The sequence below is a fragment of the Falco biarmicus genome, chromosome 5, assembly GCF_023638135.1.
Source record: "Falco biarmicus isolate bFalBia1 chromosome 5, bFalBia1.pri, whole genome shotgun sequence".
NCBI lineage: Eukaryota > Metazoa > Chordata > Aves > Falconiformes > Falconidae > Falco > Falco biarmicus.
The window spans coordinates 92,043,144-92,062,301 of NC_079292.1; the positions used below are offsets into that span (position 1 = coordinate 92,043,144).

The following is a 19,158-nucleotide window of genomic DNA, read 5'->3' on the forward strand; positions in this document are numbered from 1 at the left end:
AAAGGAGCTGAAGCCGGTATGAAAAAGACCAGGAGCAATTTTTATCTTGGATGACAAACGTAGAAAAGTCAGAAGGTGGCTCCCATCCAATCCAGTACAGTGCCTGCCTTGAGTGTGTTACAATCATCTGGTATCAGCTGAGAGACACAAGTGCCGACTGGAGGGCGGCAGAGAGATAAGGCAACATACAGAAGGTGGAGGATCTGGAAGGAGGCTTACTCCATTCCCCTCCTGGCGGGTCTCTGACCCTGTGCTTTCTCTTTCCCCCTCCTCACGTTGAAAAAAGTTGTACTTCAACACAGCAAACTTGGCAGGTGATGCTTTGCTTCTGGAGTGTTAAATCAACTCCTATGAATGCACAGGTGGTACAATCTGAAAAACAGAAAAGTGCTTGTTTTGATTAATTTTTATGTTTGCCTTTACTGTGGGATGTAATGCTGCCACCCCACTTCACCTCCTAGTCCAAGTGTGGGATTCTTTACCTAGTACAGCCTTACCTTTTGGCTGCTACTCTGCTTTTTTTAGCTTTTCTTTTCGTGGCACAATTGCTCTGCGAATGTAAGGCAACACCAATAATAAGGTGAGGAACAACACATGGCCAAAGAAATAAATAGACCTGTACACCTGTAAAGAGAAAGGCAGGATTAAGGATCAGCAAGCAGCTGATGGAGGGAGGGAAAGGGGTGGTTGTGGGGGTTCTGTTTGTGGTTACTAAATACCTTCATCCATTTGTCCCAGGTGAAAAGGCAAAATGGCACCAGAGAGTAACCCATAAACATCCAGTGGTTAGCCTGCTGCAGCACGTAGAAGAGGGGCTGCAAGGCAGTGATGGAGGCTAGAGTGCTTAGGAGGGGACTGTCCCGGACAAGGTTTATGACCTAATTTAAAGGAAAAAGCACAGTTCTCATCAGCTGGGTGTTCTGTGGCTACATGTGCAGGCTCTGGGGCCAAAACTATCTATCTAGCTGTGTAAAATGAATTTTGTTAGAGCAGTTAACTCCTTTTTTAGACTAAGTCCCCTAACCTGCACCAAGTTGGTTTTTTTTATTTAAACTGACAGTTTAAATATGGACTATTGTTCTCTGTACTGGGAGATTTAGCGGAGGTGTTCATCTCATGTGCTTGTCTTCCAGCCTTTCCCCTGCCACACACTGAAGTTGCACTCATGTGCCAAGTTCTCCCCGTCTCTTCCCATTGGCTTCTGCAATAAATTTATGGCTTGTCCATGCAGAAGCGAGCAACCTACTGCACTCTTGAGAACAGAGCTGTATCATGTTTGAAAACCAGTTCCAAAGTGAGCAGCCATTTTTCATATTTAATCCAAGTAAAGCCTTCAGCGTGGCTGTTTCCAGTCTTGCAGGGAAAGGCTAACGCAGGCTGGTACGTCAGACAAAACGCACCTGTCTTTCAACGATGACTATAAGCAGCTCCATCTGAAAGCACACCAGGTAGCCAGAGTGCAGCCCGTGCCAAACAGCCAGGAATAACAGGGCCAGCGCCTGTGACAGCAGTTTGTTACCCAGGAACTTCAGGCGCTTGAAGATGTAGCTAGAGCAGAAAAGAAACAAACTCAAGAATGCTTCTGCTTTATTGTGTCCTCCCCTCTCCATGTCAGAGATGCAGGGCCCAGGGGACTGTGTGCCTTTGTGCACCCTGTGGTGACAAACAGCAGGATGGTTCCCCTTCCCAGGGCAAAATGTGCATCACCCCTCGTCTTGAAGAAATCCCAGAGGGTGGGGAGAAGCAGTTCATCTGACAACACACAGAAATAATACTTCACAATTCAGCTGTGTGTCCTGGCAGGTGCCAAACCAAAGCCTGGTTCAGTCGTTGCGCAGGAGCAGGAACCAGAGCAGTTCCGTGGCTGCTTGACCAGGCAGGCTGAGGGGCTTGCTGTAGCCCCATTCTAGCCTCTGCCCTCCTGGTGCTGTCAACTGCTCGCCTATATTAATGAGCTACTCTTTTGGACTAAACGAAAAGATCTGTCTAACCCAGTAAACTGTTTCAAATGGCACAGCAGCAAAATGTGGAAGAAAAGTCTAAGAACTGAAAACTGGCAGATTCTTCCTCTAATGCTCCCTCTCAGCCCAGGATCTTTGTTCCGTTGACACAAATGTTACCAACACATTATAGAAGCAGAATTTTGTCCTGCTCACCGGGCCACCCAAGCATTGGTGTTGATGTTGAAAGATGCAATGGTCCCTGTGAACAAAGGTGTTGTCTCATACAGCCAGACCTTCATGTTGGCACAGGCGTTCCACAAAGGCTTTCCATTCTGGTCCTTCCCATTGTACCCCAGACCAACAAGGATGCAGACACCTTCCTATGGAAAAAGATTCACAAGAAAGATGAGGAAAAAAACCATTGCCCCCTTTTTTAGGAAAGACAGAGCTGGGGAAGCTCAGACATGCGGTGTTGAGTGGAGAGTGCACCACTACAGGTGGAACAAATGGATTAAAACCTGCTTTTTAATTGCTAGCCTTTGCTAACTTAAAGCAAGCTAAACTGACCTGCACTGGTTGCCAGATATTTGGATTACTCCCATTTAGCACTAAGTCCAAGAGCATACCAGGTATCTGCGAAGGTACAATCTTTGTTCATTTGTCATTTGTTTCTGGAATGACATCTAGACTCACCGTAACAAGCCAGCAAGTTACGTATTTGTAGAGTATAATTTTGCCCCAGATCAATATGTAACCACAGCGGAACCAGAAAGGCTTCTCCTGCAGAGAGAAGAGTGAAATAGAATAAAAATAAAAACCGGAGCTGAGTGGCAATAATGAGATAAGATGGATTAAATCTCTTCACTGTCTTTCGTTTTGATCTAATGTACGTGTTGGGACAGCTGTATGGACTGGACTGCTAGGCTACTGTCTTAGGCAAATTTACACCTCACTCTCCTCCCTTTGGTAGTATTTGGCTGCACTGAAATGGGTACTTTAGGGAGACTCTGGGATTCGCATAATCAGTGCGCAATTCACACCTTCATTTATTCATACTGACACAGAAACACTGATCATCTGCAGGTAGGAATTACTTGTTAGGAGTTTTCTAAGAACCTCAAAGATTCTGGTAAGCCTTGCAAGTTACTCTAGTGAAGTTCTTTGCATGTCATGGTTAAATGGAAGGTCATTAAGTCACAAATAGATACATTATGTTTCCAAAACCAGTAGCATCTAAGATTAATTCTTATTTGCCAAAGTTTTCATCTGGTTCAGTTCAGCTTAACACATTACTGGACACATCAACTGGAACCCACAGGACAGGCTGTAAAGCCAAATCAGTCATGGAAAGGCTTATCACTAGTCGCTGACTTATTTCTAAATAGAGGCAGAACTAAAAAAACCTAAATAACCCACTCTTGTAGATCCAGTGCCCACCAGAGAAGTGGAATTCTTCAGAACTGCCAAATGAATACTTACCATATAATCATCTGAGATGAGGTATTCATCAGAGACGTACAGGCTTGACAAGGTATAGGTTACTAGAAACAAGAGACCCAGACTCAGGCGCTTGAGAGCAGGCACAAAACTGAGAAAGGAAAAGACGAAGGTTAAAGAAAAGCCTTTGAAAGAGTCTGTCAAACTCACAATTTTTAAAACACTTCAAAAAGTGGAGAAGAGGAGGTAGGGAAGATAGCAGTAGGGAGTCACCACGTTCCGCTGCAGCAGCAGATGCCTCTGTTTGGAGGCTGGGATGCTAATGGTCTGGGGTTGGGACCGGATCTGTACTAAAGATGTCAAATGGTTGTTGGCGTTCATGCCCTGGAACAATGCTAGGGCATTAAGCAGAGAGTTATGCGCTACTTTTGAAAGACTGACTTCTATTATGAATCACTTTTGGTCACAGTACTTTAGTGTCCAGGTGAGAAGGCACTCTGCTGCAGGGAACATGTGGAGGATTCAGCATTCTGGGATCTTAGGAAGGTGAGGAGCTAAGTGGCTTTTTATTACCTATTGGGTCTCTGGCCTTGAACGTCAGTCATCTCACCCCTTGCCAGTTTCTGATAGTCTGTCATGGAGAACTGAGGCCCCACCATGAAGGCACCATAGAAATAAGAGAATCCTGAGACCTCCAGCAAGGTAGGAACTCCCCGGACAGCAAATCGCCGCTGCTCAGGGGTCAGGAACTCCTGCACCAAAGGGAGTGGCGTTAGCATCATCCTAGGGGATCTCACACTAGCTCTGGACGTTACGTTCTCAGCCCTAATGGTCTCAGTTTGTGCTCTCCATGTATACAGGACCTTCTACTTTGTACTTCACATCCATTCCCCTCCCCAGCCCCCTCTGTCCACACCCCTTCCAAACAGCAGCAAGATCCAATGGTGGAGACCAGTTGCACTGATCTCTTTTCCCAAATAAGCTCAAAACATGGACAGGATCTATTGACACGCACCCCCACCAGCGTAGTAGGTGTAGTGAAAGCCCTGCATCTGACCTATTCCCGTCCCTGACTACAGTCGCATGTATGCTTCCGAGGCCTTATCATCCTACAATTCCTACTTCTTGATGCAACAATTCACTGTCTTTAAATACTTGAAACTTCAGCATAGGAAATTTCAGCTCAGCCTTGTTTTCTCGCAGTCAGCAGTGATTCTGTGGGTGCTAAAGACTCGGGCTGGCCCCAAACAGGAGACAGGGAAGGCAGGTACTTGAAGCAGGATTAAGAGGCTGCAGCAAGTATTCTGCTCTCTCCCACACGTTATGCTGTGCAACTTCTCTCGCTGTTTCATCTGCTCTAAAACCAGGGCCCTAACAAACAGTAAAGGGCAATGATTCACAAGGATATGGTGTGACTAAACGAAGGGAAGGAAGATGGGAACTGAGATCCAGTGCTGACGGTCTGGAAGTGAAAGGTATGCTACTCACAAGACACAGAGTGTTGGGGATTAGGGATCTAAAGCAGCAGACTTGGGGGAAGGAGATGATAGGGAATTTGGAAGGGGCAGAGTAATATTCTGACATGACTGAAACAACTTTTGTCCAACTCTAATCACTACTGTCTCTGTTTCAAACAATTTCTTTCGACTCCAGAATTCAGCGCCCTCCTTCAGGCACTCACAGAAGTCCCCCTCTCAGCTACAGCTTTTACCAAACAATGAATGCAGCTTGCTAACCCGCATCCTTCGAGCTTGATTTTCTGACCTCTAGCTCACAGTAATGGCTTGGAATAGGGAAGGGGGAACGAAGGAGAAACAGTGTCTTACTCACCAGATCTTTTCCTCCATCATAGTAATCGATGGCCAGACCTAGAGGTAAGAAACAACTGGCTTCAGACTGTTGGGATGGACTGGTTGGGCTGAACAAGCAAGCAGTCCTCTCTTCCCAGAGGCATGGCTTGCAGTGCAAGAGATAGGAGGGAGGTGTCACTCACCGATCAACTTGAGCGTCAAGACACAATGTGGCATTGTCCACTTGATGTCATAATGTTCTGTGGCTGTGAAGTAATACCCGGCCATAAGGTATGTCTGAAAGAAACCATTGTTTGGGTTATTCAAACTAATTCCTCCAGCTGGTTTTGATCTGTCTCCACTTCTCCACCCACAGTTGCTACTGGGAAGTGCAAAACTGAACAGAGGACTCCTTTCTACCAACCGAGGCAGTAAGAAAGAGAATTTTACCATCTGAAAGAAGAACGTGGTGAAGACGGCAGTGATTGTGCGACCCATTAGTCTCAGTATGAGGAACTGGATTAGGACACATAGCAGGGAGTGAAAGAACTGCATCCCTGTGGGACGGGAAAGAGAGAGAGAAATGAAGTAGAAATTACATTTTCCCACTACAGGTCTCCTCCCAAACTGCAGCATGCCCTGGGCCAGGCAGCGCTCTCCTCCCAAACTCATCTTACCAAAATTGAAGTAAGCAATTGAGAGTCCTGTGAACACATTGTAGAGATGAATGAGGTAGGTCTCCTTCTGGAAGAGGAAATAGCGCTGGAACAAGGCAAAAGGATATCCTGAGCAGAGGAGAGAAAAAAAAAGATGGAAGAGTTGTAAACCAGTGTAGACAAGCATTTGTAATGGTCCAGATGACAGCTTTCCTGAACATGCTATTAGGAACTTTGTACTTTGCACAGATACATCATCAACACAGGTCACAGCGTATGTTCCTGATACTGTATTTCCATCTCGGGAATAGATGCCAGATGAATTACTCTGTAATATCATACAGAAGAAAAGGAACATAATTATATCAAAGTTGACACTGAAGTGCAAGAAATTTCAGCATTACCTTTTCTGGCCTCATTCAATACATGAGATGGATAATGCTGAAATACATGAATCAAACTTTAGCCTCTGACTCATTTCCAGATTCTGTGACAAATACAGTGAACGTGGCAAGAAGCTAGATTTAAAAAAAAAAAAAAAGGAGGGGGGGAGGGGGGAAATTTTATGGTTAATACCACTACTTTGTCCTAAACAATTCAGTCTACACTCCCACCCCACTAAGTTCTTACAAGACGATGAACAGCTTTAATCCCACAGTTCCTCAAGTGACCTCCAGCAGAACACACTTTCTTTTCTAACTCTCCAACTTCAGATTTGCATCTCATTTGTGAGCTACTGGGCACACAAAGCCATAACTAAAATTCACTGGGACTACACATGCAATATTTGTGAAAAGAAAAAAAAAAAATCAAAGTCAGAAGCACTTCCTCTGGAACAGCTCAGATAAGTGGAAGGAGTGTCTTGCATTTTCTGTGTGTTAGCTCCTAGTCTAATTTAGGAATGCCTCCAGATTATTCACCTGTGGCTCTAGCGAGAAGCAAACATTACTGAAGCACTCTGGTAGTACGGTGAGAGCTGCCACACAGAAACCCCTGAGTAAACTACACGCTCTTGTCTAGGTGAGGTTCACATAGCATGCAACGAAATTGCCACATATCAGACAGTAATTGTATTACGTTTTAATACATATTGACACAGCAAGCATTGTCCATCTTGTGAGTAGTATGTGAAGTCTGTTCATGCAATTAGTGTGAGAATGCGTACAACAAGCTTAACTGAGATAGCAAAAGCGATTTTAATTCTGGCATTTTGTAACTTATGACTTTATTTTGCAAGCTGTGTTCTTTTATCCTGATTAAAACCAAAACAAACAAATCTCTTCTAGGGGGAAAAAAAAAAAAAAAAAAGGGAAATACATCATGTACCACAATACTGGCATCCACACCACCTGTGAGCCTAGCTGAATCCGTGGCGGTCGGTAGTCAGGTCCCTGCTGCTTGCACTAATGGAGTAACAGCAGCAGCAGGTAGTCATGCGTTACACAGAGCAGTAATTAAAGGTGATGAAACGTGTATTTTGCCAAGAAGTGTTTGATGGGTGGAAGGTTTCCATCAAGCAAGGCCAGACCTAGTGGCTGCTCAAGAGGCGAGAAACTCTGTCACGTTATGTAAAATGCAACACGCCTGGTGCTGCGGCGGTGCGAACAGGCTGGGGTGTGACTGGAGCTGTTCGAGGGTCCCCTCCGTCCCCAACATCCCAGTCTGGAACTTCTGGGGTAACTTCTAGACCCAGGACGGCAGCACGCCCTGCTGAGCCCAGAGGTGTGCCTGCTGCTGCCTGGAACCCATTTCCCCAGACTCTTGCCACCCTTCTTTCAGTCTCCCTGCGTCCTTGATCCTGTTCCTTCCTCCCTTTGTGTCCCGTGCCGGTTTCCACGCCAGAGGGAGCTTTCTCAACGCAAGCACCTGGCCAGCCCCACATGCCACGGCCCCTCAGCCGCCGAGCCTGGTAACCCCGCCGCTGCCCACCCACCCTCCCACCCTCCCACCCTCCCACCGCAGCGGCCGGGTGCCCCCGCACATGCTCCTGCCCCTCAGCCCTGTGCGCAATGCTGTCCCCTCACCCGCTGCCTCCCCAGCACCAGCCGAGGGGGAAAGGAACCGGCAAGGACAGCCCGCCGCACCGGCTCCCAGGGGATGCAGGAGTGACTCAAGGGGTTAGAGCAATTCACGGCACTTAAAAAAACCCCACAAACCCACCAAAACCATAGTATCGTCTACCAGCCTTCTACTCGGACATAGGCAGGGATTCTTTTTTCATGTGCCAATTTTCCTGCTGAAGTTTAATAAAGACATTAATATATATACATATTAACATATAATTGGCTTTGTGACATGGAAACTGGTAAAAAAAAAATATCTAAAGTGTTACCATCCATTTAGATCAAAAGTTAAAGTACTGAGGTTTGCTGTAGAAAGCTGTTTCCCCCTTTTGAGCAAGGGGAGAAAAATCAGGTCAGAAATACATGTAAAGCAGTTTATTGCTGTTCATTGACACACATGGTCTTAAACCCACGTTTTCAAGGGTTTCCTGCTCTCAAAAATCAATATAATCTTGCAAAACATTATGTTTTTATCGGGGGAAAAAATATCTGGTTTTTTGGCTCTAGCCATTTCTGCAGACAGAATTAAATTATGCCTGGATACTATAATGTACCTTAAATTTCTAAACCCCAGAAATTTTAGCTATTTTCTCCCATCCCCAGCCAGCGTTCCTACTCTTTCAAAGCCCTGCCTCACCTGCCAGGCACGCTCCTTTTTGGCTCTACATGGGCAATCCTACCGTGGCTTGGCTAACGCTGCTCTGAAGGAAAAAGCATTACAAGCCCTTGCAGACAGAGAATATATTTTTAGAAAGCCACAGACTTAAATACTGGTCTTGCACTACGCGAGTGCTGTTCCAGTTCAAAAGTCACAACATCAGCCTAAATCCTGATAGCTGGAGCAACCTGCTAGTACTCTGGACTGCAATCTGCTTACAGCTCTGCTGCACACCCGCTGATCTCAGTTTTACAGCTGGGCCAGCCCCACACTGCAGATACAAACGTTAACCCCAAATGGCAGCAGGTGCCATGTATCAGCAGCGGGCTGCACACTTCCGAACACTCATAAACCACCTATTAAATAACGAGCCATTCCCACCGAGAACAACGGCAGTACTCCCGCCCCACAATGGTGCTCTTGAAGCAGCTTGAATTAGGGCAGCAAAAGCAGGAGAGCGCTTTTGGAAGTTGTCGTTGCCTCCTGGCAAGCCCGCTGGCACATTTAGGATGGCGGCGGCACGCCACCGCACTGCTCGGCCATCACCATTCAGCAGCAAGAGACTCGGAGCCCCTGCTCCCTGCTGCGGAGGGACCCTGCACGGCAGCTCCCGGCTGCTGAACCCCCCTTCCGCAGCTCCCTCAGGCAGCGAACCGGCTGGAACGCCCCTAGAGAAAACAGAAGGTGACCCCCTGATCCGAAGTAATTCTCCTTCTCTATGCACCATGGGCTTGAAAAGCAGCCTGCATACAGAGTTGATTCTTGCCTCTAGACAGACTTTCTATAGAAGGGAATTAGTAACTGATATAAAAGGGATAAACTAGCTGAGACGTGCTGCTGCTGATAAATTCCTTCCTTTTTTTTTTAACCTCACAGGAACAAGAGGATGATCTCTGGTTAAGACAACCCCAGTGCTGGAAGGAAAGGACAAGGTCAGCTTCTTGGTCAGAGCCATTTAGGAGAGTAATGGACCACTGCACAATGCCCAGGTTGACCACAGATACAGGAATCTAACCAAGCAAAAGACGTAAATGATCAAAAGTCTGGATTAGGCAGGAGGAAAGTTCTAATTCTGAGCAAAAATAGCACTGTCAAGTTTGCCATCTTCTGGAATGGGTGGTGAAGATGCCTGTCTTTTCCCAGAGATAAAGCTGCAAATAAGAACACCAGAAACATTCTTTTCATCTCTGCTCCCATTATTTCCCCTTTCATATGCAGTAGCTCTGTTTCATCTTCAAGAGCGCCGATCACACTATTTTTCCTCTTCTCCCTTTTACTGATCAGTTAACTCCACCTTTGTTAACATCTAGCAGATCAACTGACTTCATTTTCTTGTAAGAGTGCTAAATCTAAAAGGAAAGGGACAACAGGAAAAAGACATGTTAAAATATAAGCCTTACCTAATACTCTGACTTCAAAAGTATTCCCTTTCTCCCTATAATACTGCAAAAGTCCCACACCTTGTTCAACACTGGGCGCATATACATGAGTACTCTAATTCAGCCCAGGAGTGTACTTTTAAAGTGCACTGATGGTGCTTTAGCTTGCATAGCAAGACTGCTGCCAAGCACGTGAACAGGACCCTTTTCAGGTGAAACTGAACTGAAAATGCTCTGCCAGGCGCTCGGTCTGTACGGCCAGACTGAAGCAAATCCAGTGTAAGTGCTCCAAAGCTGTCAGGTGCTGCACACAGACAAGCCTGCTCTACAGATCTGCTCCTACTGCACCGTTTACTGCTGGTATAGGCACAGTGTGTAGCACTACGCAGCACCCTCTTCTATTTTTTATTCTAGTTATTTAAGGAATAAGACATGTTTGAAGTTAAGAGTCCAAACATCAAGAGTGCTCTGTGACAGGACAGTGCTGCCTCTTAAAATTTCTCCCATCTCTTACCAGTTACGCCCAGCTGTTTGCCTCCCTTCAGTAAGCTCCCACCCAGCTGACCCACAGGGAACTTGGTTTGGGATAAGCCATCAGCTACGGGTGACCGCAGGGAGAAGTCCACTTAGCATAAAAACCTTCAGGATGCAGACAGCAGGAATAAGCAGAGGATGTAAAAGAATTAGTGAGAGGTAGAAGAGGAGATAAAACCACTTGCCAGCAAAGCAGCTGGTTTCTGGCACCCGTTCAGTAGGAACGCGTAACTCCCTGCAGCCACGGCCACGTCTGTAGGTGAGGGAACGCTTCCCGGTGCTTTTCCTGGCAGGTCTGGGCAGAGCAGCAAGGTCAGCTCTGGCTCCAGGCTGTAAGCACTCTGTTGGCCCCTCTCTACCATGCAGCAGAGCACACCAGGTAGCTGGCCAGCCACTGTGGAACAGCACGGCCAGGTAAGTGTCTTTAATTATTTGGGATCATACAGCCACACAAAAGGTCAACCTAAAGTCTTAAATATATAGTGCCAGGAGGCCTCCTGTATCCTGGCTTATGCTTTGAGTGGTGACAGCAGGAAAGAAATCTGTCTCCCATCATGGGAGGACAAGAGCAGCAGGACAGAAAACCCCTCCTCTCCTTTGCACCACCGGAGGGGCTCCCCAGCTCCCTCCGCCACGGGGCCAGGACAGCGCTGGTTCAGGCTGCTTTCTCCGGCAGCTGGAAGGTAACTGTAGGTATGGAGCCAAGGCCACCAGTGTCTTCCATGTGGACCTAAAGACAGAGCTTCTCCGGGAGGAAGAGGGAGCCCTGGACCTACTGAAGAATGCCAGGTAGAGTACACCTCTCCAAAGACATTTTCGTATGATTGACAGACCTAAGTCACACCACAGTTTTTTTAAAATGACAGGGTCCAGATCTGTGCTAGCTGCTGTTGCTAATACCGCCAAACTGCAGCCTCATTTCTTCAAAGGTTGTTTAGGCAAATTTCCACATATGGGAACGTTGAAGTAAGTTTTTTATCTTGTACAATATGAGTAACGGACTCTTATTCTCATATTCTTTGCTTGAAAATTGCAGGATGTATAGAAGGTGTCTCCGATTTAAATACAAAGCTGTAATTAAAATCCTGTAACTTGCTCAGCAATGTGCTGTTACAATCTCCGCTTGCTCACTGAGAAAGCGCGGCACCCTGTAGGACTACTCCAATTTCTGTTCTTGGTTGCTCTTCTTTCCTCCTTTCTCCTCTCGTTTTCCCCTATACTACTTTTTTTTTTTTCTTCAGTAGTGGCAGAATGTCAACAGTTTTAAATTACTTCTTTTGGCTATTTCAGATCATGACTAAGTGAACACACTTACTCTGCATCAAGAAGAGTCCATTCAGACTACTTTTTCAACAATAATACAGCTTTCTCTGGAAATTAACGTAAGAAGTTACAAAGTCTTTTGCGATTCTTCCTCTTTTTCAGAAGGCTATTTTTACCACTTTCTGGTGATCTCCTGAACAGCAAAACCCTAGAAACAGTTGTCACAGTAGAACTGCACAGTCTAGATGGTAAACTGCAACACAGAGGGAGAACTAAGCAACAACTTTTTAATCCATTTTTGGAACAGAGTACCGTGCTTCATCCACATGGTCTTGTTCTGAAATAATTCAGCAGCATTAGATGCAGCCAACAAAAACAGTTTTTGTCCTGAATCTATTCCAATGCCTGAAATGTAGGAAGGGAAGGAAAAGCCAAACCTTCCCTGTCCCAGTGCCATTTCCAGCTTTTAGAAATGCCTTTCAGTTATACTCCATGCCACCCCAGGCAGTGGTCATCAGTGCTAGTTGCATTACCAACCAGCTTAAGGCTTTCAGTCACATTAAAAGGATTGTAAGCTAAGCTGCAATTAAATAACAGAATCATAGGATGGTTTGGGTTGGAAGAGACATTAAAGATCCTCTACTTCCAACCCCTGTCACAGGCAGGGACACCCCCCACCAGCCCAGGTCGCTCCCAGCCCCATCCAACCTGGCCCTGAGCCCTGCCAGGGATGGGGCACCCACAGCTGCTCTGGGCAGCCTGGGCCAGTGTCTCACCACCTTCACAGTGAAGAATTTATTCCTGATACCTAATCTAAATCTCCCTTCTTTTAGTTTAAACCTCCTGGTCCTATTGCTACATGCCCTTGTAAAAAGCCCCTCTCCAGCTTTCTTGCCGGCTCTTTCAGGCACTGGAAGGTGCCCCAAGGTCTTCTGGAGCCTTCTCCGGGCTGAACACCCCCAGCGCTCAGCCTGTCTGCAGAGCAGAGGACTCCAGCCCCCTGAGCATCCTCGTGGCCTCCTCTGGACCCGCTCCGATGGGTCCTTATACTGGGTGCCCCGAGCTGGAGGCAGTGCTGCAGGGGGTCTCACCCGAGCGGGACAGAGGGGCAGAGCCCCCTCCCTCGACCACGCTGCTGGGGATGCAGCCCAGGGCTCGGGGGGCTTTCTGGGCTGCGAGCGTGCATTGCTGGGCCATGCTGAACATTTCTTTGCTGCTGCTGGGTTAAGGAACTCCTCCCACTCTCCTCTCTCACTGCTCTAGGGTGGTGCTTGGCTCTTCCTTTTAACATAATGGTATAATGCTTTACTACCTATACATTAAGCAGGAAAGTCAGAGTAAATCCCCTCTGCCTGAGTGGCTCCATCTACACAACCTGCAAGAGCACCAAGCAACAGGCAAGACTGTTTTGCATGCCTTTGAGCTGACTTTACGCCTTCAGTTGCACATAATTAAGAGATACTGAGCTAGGGAGAAAGGGCTGGGAAATGTGCAGCTCCAGCCTCCTGGTTTGGTAACACATTTCAGGTATGCAGGGGAAATAGATGCAAGTGGGTTCCCAGTCCCCGATTCCCAGAATTTTAACACAAATTATAAAGATCCTTTAAGACTTTACACAAAATAGTGAGTGGCCTAACTCAGGAAGGGACACTGCCTTGTCTCGGTGGCTTAGTGACAATACTGTAAGTGAACTATTTGTAATGACACACACAAATCTCACACTTAACAAATCTACTGGCTGCAATGGGCACCTCTTACCATTAAGATGATAATTATCTGCTGTTCATTTCAAAGAAGTGGTTTTGCTCACCCATAAGGCACCAAGCAGCAACTAGCCCTTCCAATGTCATGTTCTAGCCTACCACTAGTAAGAAGGAACTCTGAGAGTACATTCTGGGTGCATTCAGCAATGGCATTGCCCTACTGCAGACGCCTGCCTCCACATACACTTTCTAACACCTTTTCTGCATCAGCACTTGTCAGACTAGTTCCTTGGTTGGTTCAGTTAACTAAGCTGGTAGTAAACTATCAGCTTTTTCTGGTTTACGTTTCTGCCAGGCAAGTCAATTCAACCAGACTGCAATTAAAGTCCCAGAGGCAGACGTGGGAGAAAAGAACACAGGACTTTTCCCATTCAGCTGTGGGAGCTGCTAGATTAATTCACACTGACTTATGTGTGTGCCCTGTATATGTTTCCCATTACTTAACTTTTTTTCTTTATAGAAGTTTGGTTTAATTAACTTCTAAGTGAAGTTCAAAATGATACTAAGTTTAGTCCCCTGTATCTACCCTTGACGCGAAGAATGTTTTCGTTCAGTTTGACCTTACACATCATAGATTAAACCAGGCAGAAATAAGACTGGTCTGGGCCACAGTTATTAAGTGACAAACTTTTCTTGCACCTCTTTTTAAAAACTATACTTCTAATTAGCCAAAGCAACTCTGACAGATCACACAACAGCAGCTGTATCATTTCAAATATACTTTTAGGTTCAGAGGAAAGCTTTTAATGCCTCTGCTAGGTGACTGCACCACCAAAAGCTTTCAAAAGCCCAAGTTTCATTGGGTGTCTGCAGAGATGTAGATAGCATGTATACAAACACTTGAATTAATGTTTTGGGAGCTATAACTTCCCCCTCAGTTGTTAGCCTGCACCATGACTCTAGCCCTGCCTTAACCATGTTACATCCGACTTTGCTCCCTCATGTCTGGATAAGCACAAGCAGTGCAGCTTTTGGAAGATGCTTCGCATCGCAGGTGGAGAACCCACAACATCCCGGCTCTTCTGGCTGCTTGGCTCGCTGGCTTTGCCGGCCCTACCTGGCAGTGCCCATGATGACATGCCGCCCTTGCACAGTTCCAGGATTGCCACAGACGCTAGTAATGGCTCTTGGCAGAGACCTGCCCATGCTTGGAGACGGCAACATCCCAGAGGGGCTGAGGGGCTTCCCGAGCACACATCCCCAGCCACAGGCTACACAGGCAGCACCTGGTGCTCCCGGAGAGACAACTGCAGGCAAAGTTCCCGTGCCCAAAACACAGCTCAGGATGGGGACCAGGCCCGGGCTCGTTTCGCAGCACCCAGCAGCTGGCTCCGCAGGTCACACCAGCGGGCTCTGCCCCGCAGCCTCGGGGTGCGGGGTGCCTGACCTCCAGCCCCAGGGTGCCTGCCCCCCAACCCTGCAGGCTGACCCCCAGACCGAAGCTGCCTGCCTGCCCCGCAGCCTGTCCCCCCGGTGCCTGTCCCCCAGCCCCCCAGATGCCTGCCTGCTCCCCAGCTCCAGGGTGCTTGCCCCCCAGGCCCGGCAGCCTGCCCACTCCCCAGCCCAAGGCTGCCTGCCCCCCAGGCCCCCGGGGGGATGCCTGCCCCCCAGGGCTGCCCTCCCCGGCCGCGCCCCGGCCTCCTGCGGGGAGACCCGTTGGCCCCCGAGCACGTCCCGCCCCTCCACCGGCACGGCCGGAGGGTCGCCCAGGGCTCCCCCCGGGCAGCTGCTGCGCGCCACGTCCCGGGGACACCAGCCGGGCCCCGGGCCGGGCCGGGGGGTCGCCCACCGGCTCTGTGCACACGTGGCCTGGCCCGGCGGCGCTGCCACAGGTGCTGCTCCGCACCGGCAAGGTGCTGCCCGGCCCCGACGCGACGCGGCCCGGCCCGGCGGGGTCGCCCGGTCCCACGGCGGGCGAAGCGCCCTGTCCGGGGCGCCAGACCAGTCCGCCCCCCTCCCCGCCACCGCCGCGCCCTCTGCCCTGCCCTTACCCATCAGGATGGACACGATGAGGCGCAGCGCCTGCTCCGAGGAGCCCAGGGCCTCGGCCAGCTGGGCCAGGCCCCAGCCGGACCCCGCCACCGCCATCTTCCCCGCCGGCCACCCCGCCGGCCGGCCGCCCCTCGCACCCGGCAGCGGCACCAGCCACCGCGGCCCCCGCACCGCTCGCGGCCCCCTCCACGCCCATTGGCTGCGCCGCGCCGGCCACGCCCCCAGGACGCCTCCGATTGGGCTTCGGGTGGCAGCGGGGCGGGCCCTGCGCTCACTAAGGCAAAGGTTACCCCGCGGAGGGGGCGGTGCCGCGGGCTCTTCCCGCTGGCCAATGATTGGAGGCAGGGCTGCCGGGGGCGGGGCTCGGCGAGGGCGATGGTGGGCGGGGCCGGGAGAGGGAGGCGGAGCCCCCGCCTCCCCATTGGCTGCGGCGGGACAGGAGAGAGCCGCGGAGGGGGGGGGGGGAGGCGGGGCGGAGTGGGGTTACTCGCGGGCACGAGGCGCGCGGTGAGGGCGCGTGGGGGCAACGGTCACGGGAGCGAGGCTGGGCCTGGGCCTCAGCATGGGGTGCTGCTCTGCTGGCCGGGGACAAGGCACACTACTGAGCCTCCCCGGCACTGCTGGGTCCCGCCACCCCGCTGGGCTCCTGGCAGACAGGCTGTCGGTGCTTGGCGTTTGCAGCCCACATTGACTTGTTTCCCATACCAGGCATTATGGCAGCACCATCCCTCACCGTGTCTCTGTGGCCTCCAGCTCTGTAGTCACTGACCAGCTCTGCCTACACAGCCTCCTCATAACTCATCCACTGGAGGACCTTCTAGGTGTGTCCCTTCACGCAGATGTCCATCAGTGCAACCCAGGTTCTCCTCAGCAAGTGCTTCAGGTGCGATGGACGCGATCCTCTTCCCCTTGTTTGTGTTACCATATTCCTGGTGTGTCGTTCAGGCGGGCGGCATTGCCCAGACTTAGCTGGAGGGGGAAGCACTCGCTCACACAAAGGTTTGTATGAAAAGGAGCCTTTAGAGGTCTCTGATCCAAACCCCTGCACACAAGCAGGGTTTCAAAGCTGGATCACTTTGCTCAGGGCATTGCCCAGGCAATTGCTTTACATTTCCCTTAGTGGAGTGCTTCCAGCCTCCCCGGACACCTGAGCCAGTGCTGAACCATGCTTTGGGGGAGGTGTTTTTTTCCGGATTATACTCTGAATTGCCTCTGTTGTCACATGCGCATTGCCTCGTCCTGGGAAGGGTCTGACTCCATCCTCTTTATAACTACCTTTTAGGCAGTAGCACTTTAATTAGATTCCATTTCTTGTTAAGTCTGGGAGAGGGACTGAGGGGCAACATGCCCACGTAGACCTCATTTACTTAGGAGACCAGGCTAAAAACGTTGCCTCACCTTGCCCTTCTCTTTTCACAGGCCAAACAAATCCAGATTCCTCAGTATCAATGCCCTAGTTACCTATCCAGTGGTCCTCCACTGGGCTCTGTCCATTCTGTTCACACCTCTTGCACTGGTGAGCCCGTAATGGGCACAGCATACCAAAACCAACTTTATCTGTGCCATGCAGAGGGAGATAATCACTCCTCCCCTTCTGTTGACTGTGCTGTCATTTGTGCCACCCAGCGTGCTGTTAGCTTTCACTGCCACAGAGGTGCATCACAGGCTGGTGTGCCAGGATCCCCAGGATGTTTTCTGCCGAGCTGCTCCTTAGCCCGTTGTCTCCTAGGCGGTGCTGGCACATAGGATTACTCTGCCTTAGGTGCAGCTCTGACCATGAGGTTACAGTGCAGCTGTGGAGTAGGCTCACCTGCTGGGGCAGGCCTTGGTGGGCATGGGTTTCACTTTAAATTATATGTTTTTATTTCTGTCTTCCTTTCCCTGCCCCACAGTGGCAAAAGCACAGATCCAGGCAAGGAAGAGGAAATACTCTTTCAAAGAGCAGTTTAACTGCACATTGGGCAGCACAGCAGAAGACAGAGAGAGTGCAGAGAGCAGATAAGGAATTAAAAGAAAGAAGGAATGGTTTGACAGAAACCTTACAAAGTTCAGAAAAGGAAATGCACCCGACATAATGTGTGGCTTAACGTGGGGATCAGGAAGAACTGAGCCAGTCACATCAGAGGTCCACAGTGAAACAGCAAGAAGCAATGGTCTCAAGCTGCCACAAAGGAAATGCTACCTGGACAGAAGGATGGTTCACCATAGGAGCAGGTGCTTTGACAGGCCGGGAGATCTCCAGCCCTGGAGATGTTCAGAAGATGACTGGGTAAGACCCTAAGGCTCACAGCAAGTGAGAAAAATGGAATTGAAGAGTAATTGGTGCAGTAAGGAAGCACACGAAGAAGGGGAGATCTTGGCCTTGACCTCCAGAAGTCCCCTGAAGGCAGCGTAAGGTGCAGAGTGCCAGGCCCAGACAGTTAGAAGGGGTTTAAAAACCCTCCTGGATAGCTGCCACCATCAGGCTAGACTTTACAAATACATTACAGTATTGGTTCACCCTGACTGGTCACTGCCAAACTTTTTGCGAAGTCCAAGGACTGACTGAATATCAATCTCTCATTTCCATGTTTAATTGGGTGTTTCTGGTGTTTAGGGCAGTTTCCCAAGTAAATGAAGTGCATGTGAGTGTGCTGACCCTCCATCCCTCCCCCAGTCATGTTTGACAAGGAATGGGCATCTCAAATTGCTATGCTTGTAAAAGTTTCATGAAAACAGAGAACCAGGCTGGAGACAGAGGCCTTCTAGCATCACCGCTGGAGGAATCCACTCCATAATCAAGTTTCCTCCCGTGTTTGATACAATGAAATTATCCCACAGATTTAACACTTCTGTTAAAGTCTCTATCCTGCTTGACTATGCTGTGGTCTGACAGGGGATCATTGTTAGCATTTTGTTGCAAGTCCATGAACCAGTTAAGAAAGTGATGGCAACATTCAAGTCCACTGAGGACATGTAAACAGTAAGATACAGATACAACTTCTGGCTCAGTCAGTCTCTTTTAGATAGCCAAAAATGGGAGAATATACCAGGGAAATACACCATACACTTTCCTCCTTCCTTAAACCTCCACATCTGGCTTCCCCTTCCCTCATCCTTCCCCTTCACTTCTCATCCCCTTTCTATAAAAATTTAGATCATACCTGGATTAGACTCTGTGGACAGTGGTCTTGCTTTGAAGGTCGGACTGTAACCTGGCACCAATGATGCCACTGTTGCTGTGGCCACTGGTACTCTGTTGGGATTGCCACAAAGGCTTACAGCACTGGGCTTAGCTTTCCATGTGCGCTGGTGCATCTCCTGCCCAGTAGACCCCTGTCAGACGCAGACTTCTCCTGCTTTTGAAAAGTCAAGGTGCTCCATCTGGTTTTGGAGGCCATGTTTGTAGCAGCAAATATGGCTTTGGACCGCTGTCTCTCTCAAATGGTGTCATCCTGTAGACCTCCAGCAGTCCTTCCACAGCTCTGACCTGAGGCTGCAGAAATAGGGAGAGTTAGAGGCTGTATGCTGGACAAAATTCTGGTCTAGGTCCTTTGTGTTCTGGAATAGCTCAGGAAACAAACCCATGACACATTCCTTTTGTGCAAAGATTAACTTATTTGAAATGTCGACTGTTTGTAAAATAAATTTGAAAAATCCTGTAGTATTTAAATACACTTATGATCAGTTAGCTACAGGTA

The 19,158-nt window shown here is 49.1% G+C and overlaps 1 protein-coding gene across 1 annotated transcript; it reads right to left on the bottom strand.

Annotated features, from left to right (window-relative positions):
* Window positions 1-19: 19 nt before the first annotated feature.
* LPCAT3 (lysophosphatidylcholine acyltransferase 3) lies at window positions 20-15,651 on the bottom strand. The gene is made up of 13 exons (XM_056339099.1): window positions 15,478-15,651; window positions 5,848-5,955; window positions 5,621-5,727; window positions 5,374-5,467; window positions 5,211-5,248; window positions 3,954-4,132; window positions 3,423-3,531; window positions 2,637-2,723; window positions 2,157-2,323; window positions 1,401-1,548; window positions 720-878; window positions 498-624; window positions 20-372 (listed from the first exon to the last, which is right to left on the bottom strand). Exons 1-12 carry the CDS (start codon window positions 15,572-15,574, stop codon window positions 508-510), a joined length of 1,410 nt encoding a protein of 469 aa, XP_056195074.1. The 5' UTR covers window positions 15,575-15,651; the 3' UTR covers window positions 20-372; window positions 498-507.
* Window positions 15,652-19,158: the final 3,507 nt, after the last annotated feature.